Genomic DNA, 20,607 nt, shown 5'->3' on the forward strand with positions numbered 1-20,607 from the left:
ACAAATGTGTGGATTTTTGTAAGAGCTGTAAGGGCCCCCAATAAAATGATTCATTAAAATTTAAAAATGCATTTTCAAAACTTTTTTTGGAAAGCAAAACTATCAAGATAGTAAACAAATATCAATTACATTTTTAATGGAAGTTCAATGATAGGAACACAGTGCTAATTGAAATGTGTCACTCTATAGATTATTGGCTTGTTTTTAATAAAAAGCTATTCTTAAGAAAGTTCCTAAGTTGAAGATAAACAAGCGGCCATCTAGCTCAGAAGCAACAAAGTCGACATGGAAGAACACACCAGCCTGTGTGATCGAGTGGTCCCGAAGGGATCAGTTACCAGGCATCAAAGAACAAAAAATCATATCACTGACTGCACACCTCCATGATAGGATCGCTGAAGACAAATTGGTGCATAAGCAAATGTGGTGAAGAAAGCTGATGGTGCCCGGCTATCAAAAGAGATAGTGTCTGGGGTCTTAAAGGCTTGAAGGTGAACAAGCGGCCATCTAGCTCAGAAGCAAAATAACCCACATGGAAGAAGCACACCGGCTAGTGCGATCACAAGGTGCCAAGGGACCAGGTAAAGGCATCATGCAAAAAAAAAAAAAAAGATATATGTGTGTATGTATATATATATGTGTGTGTGTGTGTATGTGTATATGTATATATATATATATATATATATACCATATTAAATGAAGGGGGAAGTGCAGAGTGGAGACCCAAGGCCCAAGTGTCGGCCAATGGAGATCCCCTCATAGAGGGGTTTAGGAGAGGAGATGGGTTAATTAGGGTGCGAGGTAGTACCGATGAAGAACACAGCTTTCCCCCAGATCCTGGATGCTTCCTCCCCCCAACTGCCATGATCCGAATTCTACCTTGCAGGGCTGGATAGGGCAGAGGCTGTACACTGGTGCATACGAGGGCTGGAGGTACAGGGAATCCCGGGTGGATGGTACCTTCGGGGCCAGGGGTGTGAGGGGCGATGCTGGGAGAGTAGAGGGTGAGTGGGTTGGAAGGGGGAACTGATTACAAGGATCCACATGTGACCTCTTCCCTGGGAGAGGGACAGCAGAGAAGGGGAGAAGGGAGACTCCGGATGGGGCAAGATATGACAAAATAACGAAGTATAGATTACCAAGGGCACATGAGGGAGGGGAAGGAGGGGGAAAAAAAAGAGGAACTGATGCAAAGGGCTTAAGTGGAGAGCAAATGCTTTGAGAATGATTAGGGCAGGGACTGTGCAGATGTGCTTTATACAATTGATGTATGTATATGTATGAACTGTGATAAGAGTTATATGAGCCCCTAATAAATTGTTTAAAAAAAAAAAAAGAAAGTTCCTAAGAAAATTTGTTTCCAAGTTTACATCACTAGTGTGGGCTCTAAATTTAGCATCAACTAAATTTTATGAAAGAGAACATACTGTATTAAAAAACAAAATAAGCAGCAGCTGCCCACCCTGGACTCCTCTCTCCACATTCACTCACGGTGCTCTGTAGGGGAGCTTTTGCTGTTGCTCCATCTCAATTTCTCAATTGCTGCCTTGCTGGTAGGCAGGAAGGAAGTTGGTTCTCTTTTGTCTTGCTTCTCCCGCCACACCATTCTTTCCCTTTCATTCCTCCCAAGAGACAACTCACAGTACCACCAGGGCCCCGAAACACAGGTCCAGTTAAACCAATAGTCAACATTACATTGCTCTATGAAAATGTTAATCAAGCTGAATCACAGTTCACACTCAATGAATCCTTTGACCTTGAATTAATTTTTGTTTTTTCTTAAGTTAATAATTGCTGTGCTTATTCACGTGCTAATAAGTTTCTGGTAAAATTATTTCTAGCTTAATCTCAAATTTTCTTCCAATATAAAGTTCATTCTCTTTCTTTTAAAAAAATCATTTTATTGGCGGCTCTTACAGTTCTTGTAACAATCCACACATCAATGGCATCAAGCACATTTGTACATATGTTGCCATCATTTCCAAAACATTTTTCTTCTTGATCCCTTGGTAATCAGCTTTCCCCCCTCCCTGTTTCACACTCTCACCTTCATGAACCCTCGATAATTGATCAATTACTTTAATTTTCATATTTTATACTATCTGCTGTCTCCTTTCACTCAAGTTTCTATTGTTCATCCTCCCACAGTGGTTATAAGTCGATCATTGTGATTGGTTCCCCTTTTCTCCCCCCACCCTCATGGTATCGCAGATCTCACGATTGTTCCTGAGGAGTTTATCTGTCCTGGATTCCAAGAGTGCAGAGCTCTTACCAGTGTCCATGCTCCAATCTAGGGATCATGGGAATCAGGAGAGTGGGCTGGAGGAACCATTAAAGAACCAGAGGAATGTTGTGTTTCGTCGGTGCTATACTGCGCCCTGGCTGGCTCACCCCTTCCTTGTGACCCTTCTATGAGTGGATGTTCCATTGTGTATAGATGGACTTTGGGTTTCCACTTTGACTCACCTCATTCACATCGATGATTGTTTGTTTTGGGTCTTCTGATGCTTAGTACCTGCTCCTGTTGATACCTCCTAATCATACAGGCTGGTGTGATTCTTCCATGTGGGCTTTGTTGCTTCCCTGCTAGATGGCCGCTTGTTTACCTTCAAGCCTTTAAGGTCCCAGACGCTATATCTTGTAATAGCTTGGTACCATCAGCTTACATCAAGACATTTGTATATGCACCCATTTTGACTTCAGCGATCACGTAGGGAGGTGAGCATCACAGAAGACCAGGTTATTAGAACAAAGTGTTCTTGCAATGAGGGAGGACTTGAGTAGAGCCCAATGGCCGTCTGCTACCTTGATACTTAACCTATAAATATATGTACATAGATCTATAGACCTATCATTATATATTTACATATGTACCCGCCTATCTTTATACCTCTGTAAATGTCTTCTGCCTCCTAGTTCTTTCCCTTTTTTCCTTTTCCTTTCCTCCTGTCCCACTATCATGTTTGACCTTTATTCAGCTCTCTGTGCTTCCTCTTGGCTACACTGAACTTGATCAAGTCCTACCAGGCATTCTATGTTCTCCTCGCCATTGATTTTTAGATCTCGTTCCCTTTCCTTTAAAAAATGTTCTTTAAAAAATCATTTTATTGCAGGGGTCTCATAGCTCTTAAAACATTTCATACATCAACTATATCAAGCTTATTTGTACATGTGTTGCCATCATTTTCTAAACATTTATTTTCTATTTGAGCCCTTGGTATCAGCTCCTCCCTCCACCCCCTTGATAAATTATAAATTATTATTGTTTTCATATCTTATACCATTCGCTGTCTCCCTTCACCCATGTTTCTGTTGTTCATCACCCTGGACGGTAGGGGGGAATTATGCATTGTTCACCATGATCGGTAATAGTTCACTTTTTGGATGCCCTCTCTAACAGCCATCTGGGCCACTCCAGTCTGAACGAGTCGCTCTCTAGGTTTGCTGCACCCCAAGACTGCTTCATTACCTCCTTCTTTTTCTCATGTTGGCTCCTGGGAAAGTTAAGGTTTTGTGTCGACTTAACTGGACCAGGATTCTCAGTGGTTTGGTAGTTAAGACATAGTAATCCCCTATGATGTAATCTCCACAGTGTGGCCTTTGTCCAATATAAGTAGACGCTGTGGACAAATCTGCTTACTTCTGCTGGGTCTGGATCTTGCATACAATCATTCACTGACTGCCACTTCTTTAGACTTGAGCCAGCAGCCTGCTGTATTGACCTCTGACCCTGGGAGTCCTCAGCAGCCTGTTATTTAACCTACCAACCTTGCATTCATTGCCTCTGCAACTAAAGATCTGCTGTCTCACCTCTCAGTCTTGGGGTCACCAGTCTCTGTAGCTACAGGAGACTGGCAAAGCCTCGAGCCTACCATGTGACCGATGATGGACTAGGAACTTGCCAGTCTCTGTAACTTCAAGAGCCATTCCTTGATAGAAACCCCTTTGTATATATACACCTCACTGGTTTTGTGTCTTTGGACAACCCAGTCCAAGGCTGTGTCTGTCTCGACAATTCTCTCTACTCTCGGGCTAACTTCCACGCATCCACCAGTAGACACCATGGTAAAAAGTATATGAGACATCCATTTTAAAAGTTTCTCATCCAGCACTTGTTTAGTTTGGATATAGAATTCCAACAGGAGCCTGATAGTGTACACATGGGACTGCTAAGTCTAAGATCAGCAGTTCAAAGCCACCAACCGCTCTGCGGGAGTAAGATGAGGCTTTCGACTGCAAAGGTTTACAGTCTCAGAAACCCACAGGGGCAGTTCTACTCTGCACTTCTGGGTCACTGAGTCAGCATTAACTTGATAGCACTGAGAATGGTTATAGTTTCATAGAACTCTAGATGTAAAGGCTTTTCCTTAAGAGTTTGACAGGATTGCTCCACGGTTGTCTTTCAGTGACGCTGACTGCTAAGTTTTGTTTCTTCTGCTGCACGCTTTAGGTGATTACAGAGAGTCACTGAATTTTACTGGTGACTCTCAGGGGTGTTTGGGGACACTGTGTAATCCAGAACACTGGGACGTTGATCATATGTTTTCCCATATTCCAAGATGCCCTGTGGACTCTGAGAAACAGCAGCATTTGTTTAGATAAGATTAGTCCCAAGGAATTGTTTGTGCTTAGAGCAATTTTATCACAATGTTATTATTATACTATGCAAGCTATGTACCCTTGCCTCATTCATATAAAAAGCTGTACTTTGGAAATAAAGCTTGCTTTTGGATCATCAGTCCACTGGCCACTCTTGTCTTCAGGTCGTCCCTCACTAAAGGTCCACACCGCTGGATGGGAACAGGTGATGAACAGTTTCAACCTGGAAAACTGGCACACAGGTCTGGATAATTTCAAAAACAACCTGATAACTCTAATTCATCGTCTGCTTCTCTGTGCACTCGTCCTGAAACCCCATGTCTGGATAGGAGTTCAATGGAACAGCTGTTCACTTCTCTTTCTTTGACCTGGTCATCACCTTTGATTTTAGAGGTTTGCCTCTGCAGCGGATGCATGCAATTAGAGTGCTGTCTGGAAGTCCTGTGACTGGGAGTGGGAGAGCGTCTACTTCAGCCGAGAGCATGCAGGAGTGGCCTTCAAATTGTGTAGAAAAATCCCAGTATCTTTTAAATTCAACCTTTCCACACACTTTTTGAAGCTCCTAAGCATATTCCAATCCAGGGATCCTTGAGTCATTATTTCCAGGGAAGGGCCTACAAGGTTCATGTGTGATAAACACCCAGGTGGGCTCCTATGACCAAGAGGAACGTGGACATAGTAATAGCGGAGACAGCTTTCCTTTCTCATTTGTGAGCTTTGATTATAAAATATTAAATGATTAGAAGTTCATAAAAAGTAAACTTACAACTTAATAAAAAATTCTAAAATTATACAGCCACCAAGCCTCTAGACGCCCCAGGAACGATGCTCACAAGACTGCAGACTTACCCAGAACACCGCTGATGGGTGATCAGAACACACTCGGCACTACTCCCCCACCCCCACCCAAAGTTACTCTCAGGAGGTCTGTGGATAACTAGTTTGAGCAATTTAGCACCACTAATAAAATCACAAATCGCTCTAGGAAAAAAATTTGTTCCCGAAATGAATGTGACCACACATTTCCAGACGAGGGAGACTCTATTCCACTATTTAAATTTCCTCCACATCACTGTGACACTCCTCAACACACACCTTCCTTTAGGCAAAGCATGCAGGCTTATGTGTTCCTTATGCTCCCCCCAACAACCACCCTGTGCGTGTTACACACGTGCCCGCACTCCTGGGAAAACAGAATACATCACAGCCACCAAGGTTTCTGCTTCAGGCAACACATTCAATACATAAACTATCCAATTACTGAAAGCATACCAGGGAGCACGTATGTCTGCGTGGCATGCCCAGAAATACTGCCTACCACAGGACAGCACCGCTCACAAGGCTGCACTGCAAACTGCTTGCGACTGATTGAAGAAGAGCAAAGAACCTTGAGCCCAAACACACAATTACATCTCTGAGCACACTGCTTGCTTCAGAAAGCCTGTACCACCGGATGCTCGCTGCTCATATCCTCACAGGTTACTGACAAGCCGTTTGTGGGAGTCTTTTGGACCACATGCTAAACACACCAATTGCTTAGATATGAATTAAGTTTTTCTTCTGCACTTCAATGCCCATGTACCAGAGAGGAAAAAATAGAAGAAAAAACTGAGATCCATGAAAAGGTAAACCTAGAGTGACAATCTAATTTATCACCCAAATTGTGATCCAGTTTTAAAAAACTAGGGAAGTGCTTTTAAGAATACTGACAGGAAACTGGCATAAATTGAGCCTGTCCAGTTTTATGTAGGGTCACTCCAGTTAAACCTTCGAATAAAGACCAAGAAGGGCAAACTATGGAAATGCACAGGCAGTTTAAACACTGCCAACAAGACCTGCACGCCACCTGAAGACAGCCAGTGCCTGACTGCGCAGCTCACTCTGCTTTCCTCCTGCCCTCCTGCAAGCCCGTGCAGTCTCAGTGACAGACAGCTGATGACTGGGAGAAACTTCTGGTAGTTTCATGTAAGTATTCAAATTTACTGCACACCTGGGAGGTTTCCCCTGGTGAGAATACCGGTGAGTTAAGCAGCTCTGTCTTTAAGCTCCCATGAATAGATGACACTCTCTGATGCCTTCCTGGTACTAGTATTCCTATGCAATGATGGTGCTAATCTATGGCTGGGTCAAGACTCACCTCTGTGGTGGGGCAGGGTTCCCTGGTTTCCAACATCGGGACAGGCTACATTCATTCTTGCTTTTCCTCAATCGCTTCCACATCTTTTTGAGACGCACAGCTGACTTTTGAGTGCTGGGTCTGCCATGGAAGAGATCTGCTCTCCCTAAAGGAGGAACTTGCGGGGAGGGAGCCTGACCATGGAGCACCCTCACTCGGCTGTCACTGGCTGAAGCATGTAGTATTTTCCTAGAGCATGGTTGTGCCGTTCGGGACATATGCTAGCCTCAGAGAAGCGCTGCTCATGCTTTTGCTGCTTCAGCCTGGGAAAGGCACGACAAGACAGTGTGTCTTGTAACATAGTTTGGTAGAGAAATGCCTTTGCTAGGAGACTGTCTGCCAATGGCCATACATGGAATGTTCACGAATGCGGGAGGAGGGTGGGAGGAAGGAGATCAGTGTTTCCAGTGATGGACATGAAAGCACCTTGGGGCAGGTGGGATTTCCCAAGCAAACTTCTGTCAGTCATCACCTAGTACGACTCAAGAGAGTTAACAGCAGAATCAAATCACATCCATTCTCGCTCTCCACAGGAAGAAGGAAGAGCTCACGAATATGCCAGGAATGGGTCCTGGGTGCCTGGCACTCACGGGACTGCCAGACTCCACACCCAGCACTATCTTCCCTTGAACGTGCGCTACTAGTGAGCCTCCCATCTGAGGCGGAGTCCAGTGGTTGGCGTTTCATTCTGGGTTCCCTTGACTCTGCCCTTACCATTGCCACCAAGAGAATCTGCATTCCCGGGGCTGTGCTGCCTAGAGACCAGTTCGCTCCCTGTTTTCCTCAGCTCTGTGTTCTCACTGTATCTCCGCTTCCAGTAGTTGAGTTCTTCGCGATCAGATTCCTGACAGCGCCGAAGAACTGCCATTGATCGCCTGGTCTTCTCTACCATCTCCATAATGCAGTTCAGGGCCTGAGCCAGAGAAAGGAAGGCCGAAAGGAGATAAGGATATTAAAAATCAAGTTTTGGTAAATAAAGCACAGATAGTATTTTAATTCTTCCAGGATAAAGCAGCCATAGTTTCTTCATGTGATCCTTTAAAAACCAGGGCGAAACCAAATTACACTTTTGCCTTCACAATCCCAAGTCATTGCTTAAAGCTGGAGACATATATTTACAGCAGCTTTTATTGAAAGCTTCTCATAAGCCACATGTGAAAAGCATCTTTTAAAAAAAATCATTTTATTAGGAGCTCGTACAACTCATCACAATCCATCCATCCATCCATCCATCCATCCATCCATCCATCCATCCATCGTATCAAGCACATTTGTGCATTTGTTGCCATGATAAGCATCTCATACATTAACTGAAACCTTACAACCCAGTTCAGATAATGAAGTATTCATAAAAAGATTTGGGGGATAAAGATATGCAAACTAAGGCTAAAGGTGAAACAACTTTACAAAAACTCTCCTAGCTTAAAAAAATAAAGACACAAAGCTGAGACAAGAGCTCACAAAGCTATGTTCTTTTTTTTTTAATTAAATACTTTTATTGGGAGTTCTTATATCTCTTATCACAATCCATCCATCCATCCATCATGTCAAGCACATTTGTACATATGCTGCCATCATACTTCTCAGAGCATTTTCTTTCTACTTGAGCCCCCAAAGCTATGCTCTTAACCATCATACTACATAGTCTCAGGCAGTCAGAGTTGGCAATGACTCTTTAGGTCTCTAACTGAAGGACAGAGGGAGCGAATTGAAGTACTGACTAGAATTTACTGAACGACATGCTGGCCTAGCAGTGCCATCCAAGTTTTGGGAGGTTTGCCTCAAGACAGTCTTCACCTGCATGGGGACAAAACTCAAGGAAAAAGTTCCTTAAAGATGAAAGCCATCCGATTTGAACAAGTTGGGAATCTGACTTTACAAGGATCCCAACTCCTCTAAATGGAATAATGACCCATTCGGACATTCAAGGAGAGGGTTATTCTTATGTTTAGAACTAGCAACTCTGGGGTCTTTTATCCAAAGATAGCACAGTTCTCACACATGGTCACTTCAAGCCAGCACATCCATTTCACTAGCTATTGGCAATGCAATTAAAAGTCTACATTCGAAGTACTTACATGATCGAGGTGTTTCCATTCTTCAGCCCACTCTCTTTCTGTCAGACGGTGGTCCACCAGTTCATCCTGATAGCCTCCATTTAGACCTACAAAAAGAGACATCCAATTCGCAGACAGGAGAGAACACAGTAAGACAGAATCCATCCAAGTCAATACACCACTATCAACTTTGAGCACATTACTGAGGCTTCATAAAATTATACAAAAACCACACAAATATTCAGAATATATAACTCAATCATGAAAAGCAAATGGCCCCAAAGAAAAAGTCAAAGAAATAATTAAGCACATCTCAGATGAGAAAATACAAATGACTTCTAAACACAGAGATAATCAAACATTTAAGTAGCCACAGGAATACAAATAAAAACTGGTATACCAACTTCATATTTAAAAAATGTCTTATACCAACAAGGTATATAACAGATCAGCAACGGAATTAAAGAAAAGCCACAAAACCCCTGAGGAGCCCCCAAAATAGACTTCAGGCCAGAAGGGGCAGTTCCTGCAACCCTCCAGGATCAGTGGGGAGAGAGTCATGAAGGTCAGCACACAGACCTGGAATCATGTATGCTTTTTCAATTTTTGGTTTGTTTTTGCTAGTTTCCTTTTTTGGGGGTTTGTTTTTCTCTTTTTTATTCAACCTTTTGTTTTGTCTTTGTTATTGTTGTTTTGCATACCAATATAAGAAAGTCACAGGAAGCAAGCCTGAGGAGAAAGCAATGGGACCTAAAGTTCCAGAGGGGACTTGGTGGGAGGAGGAGGTGAGGGAATGGAGCAGTGAGCAAACAACACCATAGACAGGGGAACAACTAGGGAATTAAAAGCAACAATGAGGAAGATGTAGAAAAAAATTTGGTGGTGTCGAAGCAAGATCAATCTAGCTGAGAGGAATCACTAAGAGGCAGAAGAAGGGCGAGTGTGACGGTGGGGCAGGAGGAAGGTAAAAGGAAACAGGAAAGATCTATGAAGCAAAGCTATGGATAGAGGTATAATCATAGGTGTGTACATATGTAAACACATTAATTCATAAAAATAGAAGCATTGGCCTATGTACATATATCTACTATATGGCGACACACTGAGGTAGTGACGGACTTCAGGCCTCTGCTCAAGTCCTCCCTCAATGCAAGAACACTTTGTTCTAACAACTTGGCATTCTGTGATGCTCACCCTCCTGACTATTGCTGAAGACAACATGGGTGCAAAAGCAAATGGGGTGAAGAAAGCTGATAGTGCCTGCCTATCAAAAGATATAGCATCTAGGGTCTTAAAGGTTTGAAATTAAACAAGCAGCCATCTAGCAGAGAAGCAACAAGCCTACACCGAAGAAGCATACCTGCCTGTGTGATCAAGAGTTGTCAACAGAATCAGGTAACAGGCACTGGAAGACCCCAAACAACCCAAAACAACAACAAAAACATATTGTTGAGAACGAGGTGTGTCGGAACCTATCTGTAGACGATAGGATGCACCCTCACAGAAGGATCACAAAGAAGGGATGAGCCAACCAGGGCGCAGTATAGCTCCGATGAAACACACAATATTCCTCTGGTTAAGTCTTCCTCACCCCCCCCTACCCCACCCCCACTATCATGACCCCAGTCCTTTCCATTCTGACTAGACCAGCGCACATACACTGGTACAGATAAGCGCTCATGACACATGGTATCCTAGTCAGACAAACCCCTCAAAAACAGAAATGGGAGTAGTGATACACGGAAGATACAGAAGGGAAGTGGGGGAGGAGAGAATGACTGACAGCAATGATCAATACATTAACAACAACCCACCCCCAGGATTAACAACAGAAACATGGGTGAAGGGAGACAATGGTCAGTGTAAGATATTAAAACAAGTTGACACCAAGGACTCAAAACAGAAATGTTTAGAAAAGGATGATGACACCATATGTACAAAGGTGCCTGACAAAATGGATGTATGGAATGTTGTAAGAGCTGTAAGAGCCACCAATAAAATGATTTGTAAAAAGCAAGAAAAACTATGTTGAAGCACCTAGATCCCTAGCTAGGCTGGGGTGAAACATCCCAGCCACAATGTTTCGGATTGAGGGCTCGCACCGAAGCTGGACCCTGAGGAAATAAACCGGAAGACGAGCGAGGACTTTCTTTGCTATGTGGCTGTGCTGCGAGTCACTGCATTGATCTTAAAGAAACGGGACTGCGCATGAAGGCGTGGCATCGCCTGAGAATGCACGCCGTGAAGAATCTGGTTCCAGTCTCTTCCCATCTGCACAGGAACAGACTCAGAAAGCTACACTAGACTCTTTGCTTGAACAGACTGAAAAATTCTGCTGGACAAGAACAAGTTTGTTTTCTTCTGGTGAGTGCCTGGCCACCTAAAGTGAACTGGGAAATGTGAGAAGATTTCTTGTGGTGATATTGCACCCTTTTGCCTCTGATACTCGGCCTCCGTGACTGTTAATGTAATTATAAATCAAGTCAAACTTCATTTTCCAGCGAGAATTCATGACAAGTCTACAGCAGGTCTGTCCTGACTGCCATCTCTGTGGACCTTTTTCATTTTGTCCAGAATGCAGTTGTGAAGAGGCTGTGATAGTTAAGTTACATTTTGTGGAAGTCAGCACAGGGCCATAAGTCTATATTTTAATATGTGTATGTATGCATGTGGGAAAAAAAAGGAAATTTGTATCATACAGAAAGAACTAAGTGTGGCTAGACTATGCATGTACACACATAAGGATGCGTAAACACAATCACGGGAAACAAGTGTTGTGCTGTTGTCACCTACGGAAACAGCTTAGTATAATCGTGATAGATACATGAATGGATCTGTATATATTAAGCTGTACACACACATGTAACTATGGCATGACTATGTTATGTATTGAAAGTTTCAGGAATGCAATGACTTTTTTAATGGACTACAAACCCCAAATTTTTCTACTAGTTTTTAAAAAATCACATCACATGTGTTAACATTGCTTATAGTATTTGAAGTGCTAATGTTCCATTGTATCTGCCTGCATTTGTTAAGTGCTACATTCTTAATCATTCTGTACAGTGAGAGCAACTAAATGATTTCCTTACATCTTCTAGTGTAGCCATTCCTAAGGATTAACAGATTCTAATAGAAAAGACTTTCCTTGTCTATTTTACTTTTAAATAGTTCTACATATTATAGTTAAGGAAGAACAACGATCCTAAAATTATGTAGGGGTTAAGACGCAGTATCTATACATTTCATTTTAAGAGAACAAAAGAAAGGAAGTTAGAGTGTATTTGCTCCAAAAAGAAGGGGAAAATGAATGGTTTCGTGTGAGCTGTGAACCACCGCGTACTAGGGTGTAGTGGGCACTGAAGGAATTTGTACCCACTAGACAGAGAAACAATAGAAACCATCAAGACAGATAATTGGATGACCTCCAAAAGTGTACTTCGGAATGAAAAAACTCTAACCCACTGCCATCGAGTTTCCAGATTGTAACTCTTTATGGGAGTAGAGAGCCTTGCCTTTCCCTGTGGAGTGGTCGGTGGGTTTGAACTACTGACCCTGCAAGCAGCAGCCCAATGTGTAGCCTGCAATGCTACCAGGGCTCCTTGGGATGAAACAAGTAGGTTTCTGAAGAAGTGGGAAGTATGAGGGAAATCTGAAAGCAATCACAATTACTGCTGTTTTTGTGAACGCGCCTCTCAGAGCGCGATGGCAGGAAATGGATGTGGCAGCAGAATAAACCAGTAGAAAGACCACCTTTTTTCTTTTTTTACCATAAAAATGTGAGAATGAGGGAGCGGGCAGGGATGGGGGAAGAGGAGGGATTGACCCACACAGGAAAGCACTGGGCAGCAGATCGCCAGGGTCTGAATCTTGTCTCTGTTGCTTGTCAATTATGTGGTTTTGGACCTTTGCCCTTCATCTCGCACCTATAAAACCCGGGGCTGACTTGTATGGGACTGGTGTGAGGATTAAATGGACAATTCGTGTACAACACAATCTGAGTGGCACGTAAGACTCAAGAAATGATGGCACCTGTCACTACCACTGCAATCACAGCGTCCACTGCTCCGTGACTGCAGGGCCTCGTGTCCCCGCCTCTGAAGGACACCAGGAGTCGAGGGCAGGCAGGGAAAGGGCAAAGGTGCTATGGTTTTCACTCCACAGGACACTCTACGAAAGAGAAGCCAGGGAGCATCTGGAAGTCAGCACTCCTCTGGTTCCCTGTCCTGACAGAGGCTCAGATTTACTGAGGCGATGAGTGTAATAGTGAGATGAAGCAGAGCCGTGTCCACAATGGCTCTGTGTAAGCTTTGCCTCTCATCTTCCTAAGCAGAATGGTGACTGAAGCTCCACAGGCCAGACACTCGAAGCCTAAGCTGACAACACACCTTCCAGGGACTGGTAATGCAATGATCGCCATGTAGAAAGCAGCAGGCCGGGGCTCAGGGAGCCTAAGGAATCTATCTAAGATCACACTGCTAGTTAGGATGCAAACTTACAACGTACACCTGCCCTCCTGGCTGCAAAAACTATGCTCAACAGGAAATAAATGCAGGCTCACAGGAAATTTGCAAGAAGAGTTGGGGGTGGGTGGGAAGGGCACAACTGATATAAAGATATCAAGGAGTCCATGCAGATAAAAATTGTTCGGAAACTGATTGTGGTAGCAAATGTACAATTCTGCTGGACGTGACTGAACTATGGAATGATATGACATATGTTAAATTACCTATTAATAATAATATTTTAGGACCTGATGCCAGGTGCTTAAGTGGAGAGCAAATGTTTTGAGAATGATGAGGGAAATAAATGTATAAATGTGCTTTACACAACTGATGTATGTATGGATTATGATAAGAGTTGTATGAGCCCCTAATAAAATGATTAAAAAATGGGAAAAATATATTTTTTAAAAATAGCTCAGAGAATTCCTTGGTAATCTGCACCCAGAGCCCTTCCGCATTAATCTTTATCTTATTGGCTTTGTTGTTCTTTGTTTTTTTTGATGAATTGTTTGAGAAATTACAGGTATAACATTTTGGAGTATTTCTGTGTATATTTCCTAAAATTTTATTATCATAATTTTGCAACTTTCCCCCCAACAGTTTTTTTTAAAACAATTTATTAGGGGCTCATACAACTCCTATCACAGTCCATACATATACATACATCAATTGTATAAAGCACATCTGTACATTCTTAGCACCCCCAACAGTTTTATTGGCACATATTCATACAGCTCCATAGTTCAATCCCATCAGAAGAGCTGTACAAACATCACCATAATAAATTCCAGAACGCTTTTTTCATTCTTGTACCCACTGTTATTAGCTCCCCATTTCCCCCAACGTCCCCTGCCATCACCCCAAGGAACCATTAATCCAGTGACTGTCTGTGCATATAAATTATCTAGCCTGGATTTCCTAAGCATCTTTTGCTCACCACTGAGACCCGCTTCTTGGTAGTAACCTCACATATGTGATGATAGCCACAAGTGAAGTGAGATCAGCAACAGTCTTAAGAAAGGACACTATTTTCAAAGCATCACTGACATTCAAGAGTTCTTCTGCCTGAATGTCAATCACTACTCTGCTGCTCTGTGACACGTACCAAGGCTGTGGTGTCTGTCACGCACTTCCCGGTGCTCTAGCATCTTGGTGGGTTCCCGATAGTGGTGGGACGTTGCGATATCTTCCAGGGTGTAGTGCTGCAGAGGCGGAGGAGTGGGGTGGAACTGGCCCCCAGCATTCATGAGGGGCACAGTGAGAGCTGGACTGTGTCGGGGAGCGGGGCTGATGGTGCACACTCGCTTGGCAGGAGGCTCAGGAGGAATCGAATCTCTTTCAAAACTATTCTCTTCTCTCCTGTGGAAGAACCGGAGGGACTTATCTGAGCTCATGTGGACATTTCAGAGCACCTGAATTGTGCTTAGTGGCAGGCCGGACATTTTTGCCAACAGAAAGACTAGGGCAAGGTTTGTGTAAGAGGCAGCCACTTTAAGGAAATGACTCGAGGGACATATAACCTGTTGAGAGGTCAAACCTATTAATCATCAAGAGGTAACATCTAACTCGTAAGCAGCAAAGGAGACACTGAGGTGATAATAAATCTCTAAAACTCACTGCCATCCAGTTGACTTTGATTCACATAACCCATAAACCGCCTCTTCAGGTTTCTAAGGCTGCAAATCTATATGGGAACAGAAAGCCTCATCTCTCTCCCTCGGAGCAGCTGGTGGCTAAGGTTAGCAACACATACGTAACCCACTCTCCAACAGCAGGGCTCCTAAAAGCAGATGACAGTTATAGCTATTTGACAGGTCTATGCATGGTTATAGGAAGGAGCCCTGGTGGCATAGTGGTTATGCATTGGTCTGCTATCTAAAAGGTTGGCAGTAAAAAACCACAAGCCGATCCATGGTCAAAGACTGGGCTTTTTACTCCTGTAAAAAGTTGTGGTCTCAGAAACAGGGGCATTTCTACCCTGTCCTATTGGATCACTATGAGTCAGCATGGACTCGAGGGCAGTGAGGTTTTATTTAATGAAAAGTCAGCCTCTGACCATTAGGCTCTAACATCTCTAACAGGATTTAACTGTGTTTGGGAATGACTTGAGGCCAACTGTGTTCATGTGGATGTGGGTTATTGGAAAGAAATATACCGTATTCTGGAACATTTTCTCACTAGGCCCATACACAGAGTCATGGAAGGGTGAGAGAAAATGCTAAGGTCTGGAAGCGAGACTAGTGATCTTAGGCTTAGCCGGCTCCTGTAGTTGGGACAGGGCAAAACAACTTTGGAAACTCTGGGGCTCTATTTATCTAAGGCCACCACAACCAAATCCTCTCTCTTTCAGAAGCAGTGTCAGAAAAGGGCACCAGAGTCACCCTCCACTCACCTCTCAGGACTGGGCCTCTTGCCATTCCCATGTACCTCCATGAGCAGCTCGGAGGAGTCAGCAGGTGACGCGATACTTGTGTTGAGCAGCAGGTGTTCGTGCTGAGCCAGGTATTGAGATGGCGTTTGCTTGGCAGCGCGTGAGCAGTGTAGCAGCTCTCGTTGCAGCAGGGGCAGGTTGGCCTTGAAGAGAAGAGGTGAAGGCTGGAAGGCAGGTTTCTTGGCTGTTGGGCCCTAACCTTGAATTGTCAGGGCTCAGCACCTCAAAAAGCTTTCACCAACCAGCGTTCTACCCTTGTCAGACTGGTTTTCACATGTCAAACCAGTAAAGTAACATCCATGACACTGCAACAACTGATAATTGGCTTCTCTCTTGCTCCCAATAGTAAAGCAAAACACATGGTGACTAAGTCAATTCCAATGCATAAAGCGGACCCTGTAGGACAGCATGGAATTCCATAGGGATTCTTGACTGTAAATCTTTATGAGAACAGACAGGCTCACCTTTCTCCTACAATGCAGCTAGTGGGTTTCAACGATGACCAAGTGGTCTGACCACCACATAATCCTTTGCCCCAACAGGAGTTTCTGGCCCTATTCCCCTACTACTATGGAGCTGATTTCAACTAACAACAATTCTACACAGGATTTGTCTGCAAAGAGGCTGCCAGTCTCTAAAGGAGCAGGCAGCCCAGCCGCTCAGTGCTTACACCCCAGCACACCACGGTGCCTCCCTCTGGCTCCAGGACATGCAAGTTCCCTGAAAGAATGGCCTATGCCTTGGTCACCATAGTTTCCTTTAAAACCAAAGCCCAATGCCTGTGTGGTGACCATACTAATTCTTACCGTTATGAATTTGAGAATGATTATCGCCTCCCCAGAGGAGGCATCCACTTCACTCCCTACCAGCTGATTTCTCTCCTCTGACCCCAGCCTGTCTGATATGGTAACACAGTGCAAACCTTTCCTTCATGCACTCTGGGAGAGCTGCCGGGAAATTCCAGCAACGGGGGTTTGGTCCTAACAACTGGGTTTTTGAAAAGGAGCAGCAATAGGAATGATGGGAAGAAAAAAACAACCCTTAGACGCAGCTGTGAAGTGACAAGGTGTCCCAAGGGCAGAGTCCACTTCTCAAGTAGCCCTCTACATGAACCCCTTCCCTTGTAGAAAAGAAAAACGCCTCCCAAGAGGCCAAATCACATACACGTTCTATACACCTTTAAATTGTCAGAATGTCAATTTCTCCCAGTATAAGAGTTAACATTTAAAAAATTTAAATCCACCAAATGCATTCTCCCCCGATATGAAGTTGTTCAGGGGGAGGCTGTGCACACTGGAAGCCTTTAGCTCAAGGGAATCAAACAAGCCGGTGGAAGAGGAGGAGGATAGATTAATACAGGAGAGAAGGCATCCCTTCAGCAGCAAGGGTTAATTTAGCAGACACCATAATTAGTGGCTGTTTTAAGGCAATGAGAAATTGACAAAACCCAAATGCTAGCCAAAAAACTGCCATAACAACCTACCTCATGCTGTTTTCCAAAATAACAAGAGTTAAGAATAGAGAAGCTGACTATATAAAAAATACTTTTAAAAAAAGATGTCGTCTGCTCTATAACTGCAATCTTTTGCGAGTGTAATGCCTAAAAGTGGGTGGGGGGATGAATCAATGTTACATCTGTGGCATGTGCCCTTTGATGAATCAAAAAATACATGTAGGCTTATTGCCTCTGATGAACACAATTCCAAAACTCATCCTCGGTTCTGGGCTTTGGGTAAGTAACTGCCTACAGGTTCTGCCACATACAAAGGCGACCAAGATAAAAACCAGCACCGCTGTTTCAAGGTTAACAAAGGCACCACAGACGGTCCCAAGACTTTGTGGCTGGTGTTTCAACAGAGTCCCAGGAGAAGCTGTGCACTTTCCTAGGTATTCACTGCTCTCTCGGGGCCTCCATCAGTGCTGTCTTTGTTTTTTGAGCCGCAAAGGACATCAGTGAGTCAAATGGTAAAACTGAACAGGGGTCCATGGATTAAAAAATTAGCATATTGCCCCAATGTTGACTTTCTGGCTTGACAACTGTACTTAAAGCAGGTGCACGCAGTTTGCAGCTCCCAGTAAAAACGCACCGAGGAAGAGAGGGACACTGCAAATGTGCAGCCTGCTAACACCATCTGGAGAAGCACTGGATAAAGGCATACCGGATTTTATTGTAATCTGGCAACTTTTCTGTGAACACAAATTGTTTCAAAAATAGGGGGGGGGGCATAGTCTGCATAACCATCAAACTATTCATTCAAATAAGTTATGTCATTCAACTGTTGTGTTGCAGGGACCATGACTCCAGAAGACTGGACTGGCTGGGGCTTGGGGAAGCAGACTCTACTCACATCTCTTCCCCACCCCAGTGGACTAAATATGGACGGCTGACCTTCACCCTGACTGCCACCAGAGGAGGGATCAGTAGCAGATCCTGAGGAAATGCTGCCCATCAAGCACAATCAGCTGTGGCCTCACATAATTACCTTGAGGAATGGAATCACAAAAGGACGAAGAGGAAAGTTGGTAGCTTCTTGGAGCTTACAATGGAATTCTTCAATTGTCACGGTGGAGTTCTGAAAAGATGTGATTAAATTCATGATTCAAACTGGACACTGTTCTCTAATACACAATCTGACCATAGTGAATGGACCCTCCCTTTCAAGTCAGAAGGTAAAGGAGAGTTCAAGAACAGATTTAATGTTTCCTTATCGCAGAATGACAGAAATGTGGCCCCTTGATTATCTTCCCTAGAACAAATCTATTGTCTCCTGTAGGCAGAGAGTCTGGGCTGCAGAATAAAGGACAAGAGATACCTGACTTCCTGCAGTGAGCAACCAGATCCTTAGTACTGAGGGATTCATTCCAAGTTACTTCAGGTACAAGAAGTAGGTTTACAAACTTTCCCACTTAACAAATCCTGACACCCTCCTGAATGTCAATTTAAAGATATCTATGTACTAAGATCACCAACCTAGTCCCTCAACTTCCATAAGTGAATCTCTCTACAACAGGGGTTCTTAACTTTCCGAATGCCACGACCCTTTATTACAGTTCCTCATGTTGTAGTGACCCCAACTATAAAATTATTTTTGTTGCTACTTTTGTAACTGTAATTTTGCTACTGTTATGAATCGGGCGACCCGTGAAAGGGTAGTTCGACCCCCAAAGGGGGTGACCCACAGGCTGAGAACCGCTGCTCTACAGCTTCTGTCTACTTTCCACCACCCATTCCCCAACTCTCCTACATAGGAATTTAAAACTTGAAAGTGGTCTTTTTGCCCATCAGAACAACTCCAAACAGACTCCCAATTGGTAAGTTATCTTTGAATATGACTTGTCTTTGCCATGGGAAAAATATATCTATTTTTGTAATTTTTGGGGGGGGGGAATTATCATGTGTGACATTTATTCAGAGTCTTGGGTTTAAGTCATTTGGCCAAATTTGAGAAAATTTCAGTCATTACTTCTTTGCATACCTTTCCTGGCCCCCCTACTGGTCTTTTCTTATAGTCCCTTCAAGTCAAGACTGGGTCATTTCCAACTTCAAGTTCACTGATTCTTTACCCCGTCTTCATCATGCTGCTGAATTTTTAATCTTGTTACTGTAGTTTTCGGTGCTAAAATCTCCATTTTGTTCTCCTATTTCCATCTTCTATTTATTTGTTGGGCCTTTGTATTTCTTCATTGTGTTTGGTCTTTGCAGCTGCTTTCTGAAGTATTTTTAAGGTGGCTGTTTTACAATCGTTCTCAGCTACTTCTCACATCCATGCCCTTTCAAAATATAAGTTGGTTGCCTTTTTTCATTACAATTGAGATTTTCCTGGTTCTTGGAATGGCCAGAGATTCCCTATTATCTTTGGAACACTAGGAGCTTTATGTTTCAAGTCTTTGAGTTGTACATAAATCTTACTTTAGGTCCTCTGACACTGAGCCAGTGGAGGAACAACGGGTAGAGAGGTGAATGTTCTTTTGAGACTGTTAGGTGGGGCCATAAACCCAAGTTCCTGTAAAATCCTCATGGTTTATCCTGGTGAGTGGGGGGGGGGGGGGGGAAACATTTCATTATTGCTCCCCACTGGGCTTGGTGTGAAAGGCTGGGGATCAGGGGAGGTAAATTAGCATCAGCTCAATGATGGTGGGTCTGGTTTGCATCTCATGGGTAAAAGTCTAGGATCTCCACTGGGGAACTGCTGACCGAGTGGAGATGGAAACATGGTTATTTCCCACCCCCCTTTTAATTTTTACCATTGACTTTCATGATTGCACATTAAAATACCATTTTTGATAAGCTGCCATGATTCAAATTAAGCTCATCTCTTTTTACTTTCTTTCAAGGTGAATAGCATGAAAGTCAGAGGGACACATGTGGCCCAATGGACAGATGTGGGGCTCATTCAGTACACAGAGGTCCTGGTCCCAGAGCACGGCCTCCTCTGTCTTACAAGGAAGTTACCCCTGGTTGTGTCTGTGCCACTTTGCCTGCAGCCACAAGTGAGTCTTAGGGGACAGGGACAAAGGTGGGTGGCAGGCTTGGGAATCCAAATGTCCTAATGGGAGTCGGACATCAATGGCCCCATTATCTAGAGTGTCATCCTCCTCCCCCTGGGCCTTGAGGCACTCCAATTCCGCACACATGCTCTTACTGGCTGCCACTAAATGGCTGGAAGTGCCGCTCCAGCATGAGGCGCAGTAGCATGACCTTGGTATGACCCTGGTGCTGGCACATCTTGCACTTGAACTGCTGCACCACCACCTCCACCATGGCCTCCAGGCTCTGCAGATCTGACTCCCCAGTGCCAGACCCTGCAGGTGACCGCAGTATTTTTTTTTTGAGGCATT

At 43.8% G+C, this 20,607-nt stretch overlaps 1 protein-coding gene across 4 annotated transcripts in view; it reads right to left on the bottom strand.

Annotated features, from left to right (window-relative positions):
• CBFA2T2 (CBFA2/RUNX1 partner transcriptional co-repressor 2) overlaps positions 1–20,607 on the bottom strand; it is a 166,230-nt gene that overhangs the window by 13,049 nt on the left and 132,574 nt on the right. For 3 of the 4 annotated variants that reach the window (XM_075563777.1, XM_075563776.1, XM_075563774.1), the window contains exons 4-8: positions 18,252–18,341; positions 15,730–15,911; positions 14,443–14,696; positions 8,854–8,939; positions 7,490–7,688 (exon numbers count right to left, since the gene is read on the bottom strand). In XM_075563777.1, coding sequence (XP_075419892.1) covers positions 7,490–7,688; positions 8,854–8,939; positions 14,443–14,696; positions 15,730–15,911; positions 18,252–18,341 — 811 coding nt within the window. The remainder of the gene's footprint in view (positions 1–7,489; positions 7,689–8,853; positions 8,940–14,442; positions 14,697–15,729; positions 15,912–18,251; positions 18,342–20,607) is intronic. The other variant, XM_075563775.1, reaches the window with a different exon arrangement.

The sequence above is a fragment of the Tenrec ecaudatus genome, chromosome 12, assembly GCF_050624435.1.
Source record: "Tenrec ecaudatus isolate mTenEca1 chromosome 12, mTenEca1.hap1, whole genome shotgun sequence".
Taxonomy (NCBI): domain Eukaryota; kingdom Metazoa; phylum Chordata; class Mammalia; order Afrosoricida; family Tenrecidae; genus Tenrec; species Tenrec ecaudatus.